At 34.9% G+C, this 9,645-nt stretch overlaps 2 protein-coding genes across 2 annotated transcripts; both read left to right on the forward strand.

Moving 5' to 3' along the window:
- Positions 1 to 472: 472 nt before the first annotated feature.
- Positions 473 to 5,518, forward strand: LOC110708249 (protein DJ-1 homolog D-like). The gene is made up of 5 exons (XM_021886335.1): positions 473 to 654; positions 752 to 868; positions 2,245 to 2,685; positions 2,912 to 3,274; positions 5,053 to 5,518. The coding sequence occupies exons 1-5, from the start codon at positions 640 to 642 to the stop codon at positions 5,239 to 5,241; spliced, it is 1,125 nt and encodes a 374-aa protein (XP_021742027.1). The 5' UTR covers positions 473 to 639; the 3' UTR covers positions 5,242 to 5,518.
- Positions 5,519 to 6,726: 1,208 nt separating this feature from the next.
- LOC110708833 (flavonol sulfotransferase-like) lies at positions 6,727 to 8,462 on the forward strand. Its single transcript, XM_021887056.1, has one exon. The coding sequence runs from the start codon at positions 6,818 to 6,820 to the stop codon at positions 7,832 to 7,834; it is 1,017 nt and encodes a 338-aa protein (XP_021742748.1). The 5' UTR covers positions 6,727 to 6,817; the 3' UTR covers positions 7,835 to 8,462.
- Positions 8,463 to 9,645: the final 1,183 nt, after the last annotated feature.

A 9,645-nucleotide genomic window follows, 5' to 3' on the forward strand; every position in this document is an offset into this window, starting at 1 on the left:
ATCCATTATGGCGCTGCTGCTGCCTGAGGACACGCTGTCGTCGTCGTCGCTACTTGAGGTCGTCGCGCCGCCTCTGCTGCCTGAGTTTGCGCCGCCAAGAGCTTCCCGGTAAGCCAAAAAAAAGTTGTTGTGGGGAAAAACATGGGTGTTGGGGGTGTTTGTGGAGCGGAAAAAATGGAGGAAAATGGGTTAGGATTAGTAAGGGTGAATTGACATTTTACTTCAAATGATGGCGATTTTGATAAATTTGAAGGGCGGTATTTAACACCCCTTTCTAATTTCCCTTCTCTCATTTTAATTCAATTTAGTTTAGTTTAATTTAGTCAGAACAGACCCATAGTGGATTAGTGGAGTCGTCCATCACGTACCGCAGATCTTGCCACACAATCTGGTATGATGGTATCCATGTGTCTAGATGTCTTCTCCAACTCCCTCCACTATTAATCTACTTTATTTTAGTACCAAGTATATAAATAATCTCCCACATTTTTAATTCATCCTTACATCAACCCACAACTCCAGAGTCCAGAACACTCTCAACTCTCTTAACTCTTTTGAAGCTCAACCTTCTTCCAACAAAAATGGCGGAATCTCAATCAAAATCTGAGAAAAAAAGTCCTCATAGTTTGCGGTGATTACATGGAAGATTATGAGGTTAATACTTAATATTCATCTTTCACAATAAATTCAAATGAAATCATATTAACATAATTTAAAAATTGTATGATTATTGACTTTTATTGTTGTTTAGGTGATGGTTCCATTTCAAGCACTTTTAGCTTATGGTGTAGCAGTTGATGCTGTTTGTCCTGATAAAAAAGCCGGGGATGTTTGCCGCACTGCTATTCATCAACTTTCTACTCATCAGGTTTCTGGGTTTTGTTTATTTAATTAGTATTTTTATGGGGTTTTTTTATTTTTTTTTTTCCTGTATTGCTTGATGATAATTGATTTATTTGGGGTTTAATTACATAATGAGTATTTGTTGAGAGATATAAATATAATCTCTCTGGAATTTAGTGACATGAAAGTCTCTTGCTAATGCTAAGAATTTTGAATATTGTTATAGCTAATGCGAAAGGGATTAAGCGAAAACAACGAACAAGTTCAGATAAACTAAGCTTGGTTTAATGCACAATGTGTTAGCTATGTCCACCAGGGATAGGAGTGGAGTTTTATTGATTTTGAGAAAAAATAAAACTGATAACAAAATTAGGCTAGTTTAAGGTATAGAGAGAGAACCCGTGTTTAGTCACTCGATGTGAAATACTGATTCAAGGTGTATTACGTATCTCCGAGTTTACAATTTCTTTTGGTTAGTTGCTGCTTTTCAAAGAAATGCTAATACTGTATCTAAATTCAATTATGGAATAGTTCATGAGTCGCTTCATGTAATCATGTATGTAGTTAGCTGGGATTCGAATGCATGACATACAAGTTCCAGCCATTCAGTGAATAGGAAGTTGTAGATAATTAGCACCACAAATACTTAAGCCGCCCGTAGAAGCATATAAAGTAAACCTAGAGCTGACCACAGTAAGCACGAGCGATCTTGTAATAGCATACTTTTACAAGTTACGGTTGCTTGAGTCCCTTGAGAAGATATCCAATTGTTGGAATGTGATTCGAGAATCAATCGTGACTTGGCATATAAGCTAAGGGGATAAATTACTTGTGTTAAGCAAGGAAGCATTGGATGGGTCAACTTCAACTGGGCATTAGGGTAATGTTCATGACTTCATGTTGATCTATATTTATTTTTGTGTCCAGTCTTTCATTAGATGAATTTTAAGTTAAGTCACAAATTGCTTCAATTTGGTTTGTAATAGAGTTCTTCAATTTGGAATTCAAGATTCTAGAGAGAGAATATAGAGAGAAGAAAGAACAGATTTTATTAGAATGAAAAATCTGATTACATATTACAATCCAGGAGCTATTTATATATTGCTCCAAGTAATAACAGAATCATTACAAATTCAATACATCAATGAAGTGTGGGAAAAGTTTGTTGTAACAGAATATTGCCAGCTCACTAATCTGCCATGTCAGCAATCCATACACCAACTGCAGCTATGCTTAAGTAACGTTATGATCTTGTGGATGAGCTGCTGTATTATCTTCTGCTTGATCATAAACTTGATGCTTCAATGAATGATCTTGACTTTCTGATAAATGATCATCATGACCAATGTGATAATGGTTCTTATTAGGTTATCTTTTCATGACTTTTTATTTTGCCTGCAGACTTACTCTGAAACTCGTGGACACAACTTCACCCTGAATGCAACCTTTGATGAGATTGATGCAAGCATATATGATGGTTTGGTCCTTCCAGGGGGAAGGGCCCCTGAATATCTTGCAATGAATGGGTCTGTTCTGGATGTGGTACGCAAGTTTCATTCATCCGGGAAGCCAATTGCTTCTATATGCCATGGGCAGTTGATCCTGGCTGCTGCTGATTGTGTTAAAGGTCGTAAATGTACAGCATTTCCTGCAGTGAAGCATGTGCTCATTGCAGCTGGGGCTCATTGGGTAGAACCAACGGACATGGGAGCTTGTGTAGTTGACCAAAATATAGTAACAGGCGCTACCTATGTTGGACATCCTGAATTCATTCAGATTTTTGTAAAAGCACTAGGAGGCATCATAAGTGGGTCAGATAAAAGGATCCTGTTCCTTTGTGGGGTAAGTAATGCTTTACACTTGATTAATGAGATAGCTGTTGATTTGGATATCTGCAATGATTTCAAGATGTACAATCTGAAAATTTTATTCTTGAGATCCTTATTGCAAATGCCAAGGGAAACTATTTTGACACATATATCCACGTGATATGGTTGTAGGTTCTTTATATATGGGTAAGTGGGTAACTGTTTATCATCCTCATATTATTTCTTTTCTGTTGGAGTAGGATTTCATGGAAGATTATGAGGTTATGGTCCCTTTCCAGTCCCTTCAAGCCCTGGGGTGCCATGTCGATGCCGTGTGTCCAAAGAAGCAGCAAGGGGATACTTGCCCAACTGCTGTACATGATTTTGAAGGTGATCAAACATACAGTGAAAAGCCTGGTCATGATTTTACATTGACCGCCACCTTTGAAGGTATAGATGCTTCAAGTTATGATGGTCTTGTGATTCCCGGAGGGCGAGCACCTGAGTACCTTGCTTTAGATGAGAATGTTATCACCATGGTGAAAAGTTTCATGGAGGCTGGAAAACCAGTTGCATCCATTTGCCATGGCCAACAGATTTTATCTGCAGCTGGTGTTCTCAAGGTAATTTTTTTTTTTTCTCCTTGATCCTTTCCTCTGTTAGTTCATATCACCTTGAAAGCTAGGAGTGTTTTTTTATCTTTATTTTTAAAATCCTGACACATATACATGCACTTACCATTAGAATGATCTGGTTTTTAGGAGCTTTTACATTTCTAGATTTGTTCATACTTGACTACGGACCTGTTTTAGATTTTCAAAAATTTCAATGGCTTGTGCTTGTTCCCATTGTAATTTATTTAGTTGTAATCAGTGTTACAAGGTTCGCGGTACGTAGCCACGAATCGCGAACTGAGTCGCGCGTATCGGAACGCGGTACAAACGCGACTTGGGTCGCTGGGGTTCGCGATCTGGATCGCTGAAGGAGGCGACTTTGGTAGCAGCTAAGCGGTTATTCTTCTTGTGCAACGTTCAATGGTTTCTTCCCGATATTTCCAATGCATTTTCTCTCTCTTCTGATTTTATTTCTTAGGAGTAGCTTTTTCTCTCTCCTCTCTCCTCTCTTCTGTTTTACACAGTAGTACATAAGGTGGCGGCTAGGGTTCTGTTCCAAATGTGCTTAAGTCTTTGGGCTTTTTATTATACAAGTATATATTATGTACTCTATTTTCTTAAGCAATTCACTAACCCACATAAATTCAAGCTAGGACTGATACAACTACGTTTTATATTATTTTCCAAATCAAAATCTTATTAATAAAAATCACCCATATATTTTATTAATTTATTTATTTCGTACCCAATCGTACCGGATTCATCATGGGTAGCGTACCGCGTATCCGTTTCCGTACCACGTTTCGTATCGAACCACATACCTTGTAACATTGGTTGTAATACTACCAGTTTCAATGCCATTCCTTTTTTACTGCTAAAAGTTTCTAATACTTTAGTCCCAACACAATTGGGTGTAATCTACATTCCCAATCTAGTGTGTCCCATTTGATTTAACACGTTCAATGTCATAAAAGGTTTAGCAAGTAGTTCGATAGTTATGGTATTTTAGCTAATATTTCCTATTAAAATTTTGATATAAAGTAGCTTTATTGTTAGGGGCGGCCCATAAATTTTGGAGTTTGATATTTGTACTTTTTACTTTTTAATAAAGAGCTTGTAAACTGAAGATTTTACAAGAAGCTCATGCTAATTAAGCAGCTATTTTCTGCTGATATTCCGCTCACATTCTGTGAGTAAATATATTGCCTTGCAGAGCAGTTTTAAAAATAAATAAACAGAAAAAAAAAAAAAAAAAAAAAATTGAAATAAGGAAGCAGAAGAGGTGCAGAGTGATTGATAGTGGACTGTATTTGATGTGATCAAATCACCATATAGAGCATACGACGGTGTTACAATCCCAGCTTAATTGGCTGAACACTTTCAATAAAGAAAAGCTAACAATATAGAATTCTCATTAATATTCATTAATCTTTTGTCCATAAACTCTTCTATTTACAGATTAACTCTCCTTCTCTCCCCTCTTTTTGTTGCTTAAGCTAACTCTAACTGAAATAATGACGATTTCTAATGTGCCTTTCCCCAGTTCCCCTATGCTCAATGCGTTACAAGCACATGAATTTTGCTGCTACTAAAGCTTCTGATTGTCCTGCAATTTTGTCTAAATCATCAGGCCTGCTAGAATGAGATTATGTGATGCAGCTGACTAGTTGCACCTTGTTACCTTGTATGACGAGCTACAGTAATGTGACTTGGTTTTGCTAAGACTTTTTTGCTACCTTGGTGAAGAACCTGATTCCTTTTTTTTTTTTTTTTTATTATGTCTGCAGGGGAAGAAATGTACTGCATACCCTGCTGTGAAGCTCAATGTGGTATTAGGAGGGGGAACTTGGTTGGAGCCTGAACCAATAAATCGTTGCTTCACGGATGGGAACTTGGTGACAGGAGCTGCTTGGCCAGGGCACCCTGAATTCGTTTCACAGTTCATGGCTCTTCTTGGTATTCGTGTATCATTTTGAATGATTTTAAGATCCATCAGAATAATTGCACGATGTCTGAAATATCTGTGAGTTGTGTGAATTCTAGTAATGTTATGGTGAATAATTGTCTCAAGAGTGTTTCTAGGCTTTTCAAGAGGTAGTTTTGCTTTTTCTGAGATATGGTGGTTAATGTATTTTCTGTATCATATGAATATACATGAAGATTAAATGATAAATGCAGAGATGCAGGTTGCTCTAATGATAGAAGATTAGAAGCACTACGCGTCCATGCACAAAAGGCCCCAGCTTATTGTTTTCCCGCCTCTCCATCTATTCTAGTCTCCCAAGTTTTGTTCCGTCATATCTTTGATTGATCCACCATAAGAGGGAGTGAAATTATTGATTCAATCACCCACCTCGCCTTTCCTAAAGAACGCCACCTTCACCACCAACTTGTCATATTCCTAGACCCTAGTCTTGTTGAGTTCCAGCTCTTTAAGACTCTCGATGCTGCATAATTTAATTATATTGTCAGTGACAAACACCATCAATTTCCTCTCTTGGGGATAAAGGGCAAGCCTATATAAATTCAGCCAACGATTTCAAATGAAATGTGAGATCATTCTTCAACTCCTTGTACTCTCAAAACGGTACCCTATTCAATTGCTCTAGACCTTGCCTCCAATATCCAACTTCATGCTCGAAATAAGGCTCATCTTGAAATCTAACTTGGACAAAATTTGTTAAAAAAATCTCAATATGAAGTTGAAACTTTTGGCATCCCGGCACATTGACTTCTTTAAAATTTTTGAGGAGAAGTATGCCAATGTAAAGCAGAAGTCTCTAAACTCTGAAGGGTTATTTGGAGCACTAATAATCTAATATTCAAGATCTTACATGATGAAACTTTGAAAGATTTCGGAATGGGAGATCACGAAGTTGGTGAGGACGCAGGAGAATGGGTTTACCGCACATTGCTGTAAGGGTGTGTTCTATTCACCTGATTTTTACTTATCTGATCTTATCTGTACTTATTTGAAATTATATGATCTTATCTGAACTTATTAGCTCTTATTAGAACTTATTTTAGTTATAAATTAAACTTGATAGCTCTAATTAACCCTTATCACAACTTATAAACTTATTTTTCCTAAGCTTATCTTATATGAACTTATTAACCCTTATTTGAACTTATCTGAACTTATTAACCATGAAATAAGTGGAAATAAGGTGAACAAAACAGGGCCTAAATCACGTAAATTTGTGTTCGTTTATTTCTTTATTGATTTCATCATCTTTCTTGCATTTGTTGTCACATAAAGCTCTATGAGTTTTATATACGGAGCTAAAAGTGGATATAATAAGTTAAATTACATACAAAGACGTCATCCGAAACATTATTACCTATGACAAAATTAACACTACACATGTAACACATCCATGCATGCATGCAATAATACAGCAAAACTTCTGTTCCCTAGACTTGTCTCCATGCAAGTGAGACGTGACAGAGGAGAACTACTAAATAAATTAACACATTGTATATATATATATAGATCAAACATTGTATTCTACTTCAATTCCATAAACCATAAACATTAACTTATAATCCAAAATGAGTGAAATCCAAAAAGAGGAAATTTACGTTAAGAAAGAAGAAGTTGAAAAGCTAATGGAATACCTCCCGAAGGCTAAATTGAGAACTAGCCAAAAGTTTCACATGGTCTTGTATGAAGATTTTTGGTACTTTGTCAATAATTCTTCATTTAGAAATGTTCTCACCTTTCAAAAACACTTTGTAGCTCGAGATAGTGATATATTCATCACAAGTCTCCCCAAAACTGGTTCAACTTGGTTAAAATCTCTATTGTTCATGATAGTTAATCGTGCAAATTATCCTATTGATCAAAGCCCTTTACTCACCCATCATCCCCAAGAACTTGTGTATAGCTTAGAGACCGATGTCTATAATAAAGCCTTTGATTATCCTCAACCACACCACCTTAGTGAGCTTCCGTCGCCTAGGCTTCTTAGCACTCATGTCCCTTACACATCCCTTCCTGAGTCAATTAGGAATTCTGGGTGTCGGATTTTGTATATTTGTCGAAACCCTTTAGACACTATAGTGTCAAAATATCACTTTGTTGTTGATGGTATGAAACACGTGGAAAATTTTGTAAAACCTTCTTTAGAGGATTTCTTTGAAGATTTTTGTGATGGAAAAGTTGCATATGGGCCTTTTTTCGACCATGTTCTTGGGTTTTGGAAGATGAGTTTAGAGCACCCTGATAAGGTGTTATTTCTTAAGTACGAAGACTTGAAAGATAATCCTGTAAATCACTTGAAGAGATTGGCGGAATTTATAGGTATGCCCTTTTCAACTCGAGAGGAAAATGAAGGTGTCATACAACAAGTCATAGAGTTTTGCAGCATTAAAAATATGAAGGAGTTGGATGTTAATAAGAGTGGTGTAATCAACAACATGTTTGAGAAGAAGAGCTATTTTAGGAAAGGAGAAGTTGGGGATTGGACCAATCATTTCACACCTTCCATGGTTGAGAGGGTCAACAAACTCATGGAAGAAAAACTTGAGGGCTCTGGTTTATCCTTTAAACTATTGCCTCCTAATTAATTTATGCTTTGTTTTTCTTTGCTTTAATTGGTTTTTTTTTTTTTTTTTTTTTGAAGAATTAATTGCTTTTAATTTGAATGTCTTGATTTGCTTCCTTTCCTTACGAAACAATTGTATCCCCCTTTTGATTTCGCTTTTGATAATGAGAATAATAATATTTACACTTTCTTACGTTAAAATTATGGGTAATGTTATATGTAGGCCTAAGGGTTATATATAAGAAATTAATACACTCTTGAAAATGGTATAAAATTAGGAATTCATGACAAAAACACGAGAATCAGTTTAATTAGTGTTTATATTTTCATTATTTCCAAACTTTACACAATTTTCAAGTGCATATTTAATGCTTACTAGGTTAGTTCCCGTGTCATGAATGTTAATTTTCAATAATCATTATTAAACTACCATTGTAATTGTTTTTATAAAGAAAAAAAAAATCTAAGAATATAGTTGACAAATTTTGATCAAAGTACAGAACTACAAAGATATGTTAGGTATAAAATGATGTAAAAAATAATCAAAATTATGTTAAGAATGTTTTTTTTTTATAGCTATATAAAAATTTGTGTTTAAATATGTCAAATACTTTTATTTTTAGTAATTATATTGTACTCTACAACATTAGGGAATTATTTTTGTATAAAAATTTGTTCTATAATATAATTAATTTCAGAAAAAAAAAAAAAAACTAAAAAACTAAGGACACACCAGGATATGACACGTGTCATTGCTGGTGTGTCTTTTAGTATATAGCTATTGATATGTAGCCCAAGGGCTATGTATAACATTTTCCTAAAATTATATAAGTAGTTAATATAATAATATCTTTATTTTTATATTAGTAAAATTAATAAAAAAAGTGATATCATGGAATGTACAATGTGACTAAGCTAGCAAAACATATATGTAGTATTACATAAAATTAGTTGTGTTTTATAATAGTATAAAATCAAGTTAAAGTTGATATATAAATAATGCAGAAATCAAGCTGATTTACTTATTGACGAGGGAGTAGCAAACATTTATTTGGATTTGTATAGTTGGGAGAAGATCAGATATGATGCATTTTTTTTTTTTTTTTTGAAGGGAGATGTAAGGAATATTTCAAGCATCCCACACTTGAGCCCCATTTTTGAAGGGAAGGAAGCTAGAGCAAAAGTCGCCAATAATTTTTAGGAACTTGTAAACCGTTCACATGGTGAAGGTTACACCCCTTCACAATCCATGAGATCGCTAACTCCATGGTGGTCTGGAACCATGACTGGATATTCGGGAATAAAGGTACAATCCAACCTAAAAGAGATTGAACCTGCCCTAAAAATAGGCATCTACTTTATTCTTCTCATATTCATGTGCGCTTTCTGACTAACATACAATCAATATATTAATCCTAATCCTGTTTAATCTATGTTGGTTGAATATTGATGTACAAACAAATCTATTATTGGCGATCACTTGAATTATAATCATATTAGCCTAATCAAGATTATTAACTATCTTATTAAGTGTGATTACAAGTACAAATTCCCTTAAAACATGAAAAAAAGGCGTGGTCAAGCAATAACAATAATAATCTAGCAACAATAAATTATCATCTTCATAATAATATTCTCAACAAAGCATAATATTAGCAAGATCTTAGGCATGATAATAACAAGATTAATAACAAATCCTAGCATGTCACTAAACATTAAAGATCAAATCTTTAACCCTAACATGATACTAACATGATATTAAAAAGAATAGGAAACATCCCAAGATACTAGAAACATACATGACATTAGAAATCTTAGTTATTACCCTATACA

The sequence above is a fragment of the Chenopodium quinoa genome, unplaced genomic scaffold, assembly GCF_001683475.1.
Source record: "Chenopodium quinoa cultivar QQ74 unplaced genomic scaffold, ASM168347v1, whole genome shotgun sequence".
NCBI lineage: Eukaryota > Viridiplantae > Streptophyta > Magnoliopsida > Caryophyllales > Amaranthaceae > Chenopodium > Chenopodium quinoa.

Excerpts from the sequence above, each read along its gene's own strand:
- LOC110708249 (XM_021886335.1), top strand. Across the intron at positions 869-2,244 it reads ATCAACTTTCTACTCATCAG|ACTTACTCTGAAACTCGTGG; the intron begins GTTTCTGGGTTT and ends TTTTGCCTGCAG. Across the intron at positions 2,686-2,911 it reads GGATCCTGTTCCTTTGTGGG|GATTTCATGGAAGATTATGA; the intron begins GTAAGTAATGCT and ends CTGTTGGAGTAG.
- LOC110708833 (XM_021887056.1), top strand. The coding sequence starts at position 6,818 with ATGAGTGAAATCCAAAAAGAGGAAATTTACGTTAAGAAAGAAGAAGTT.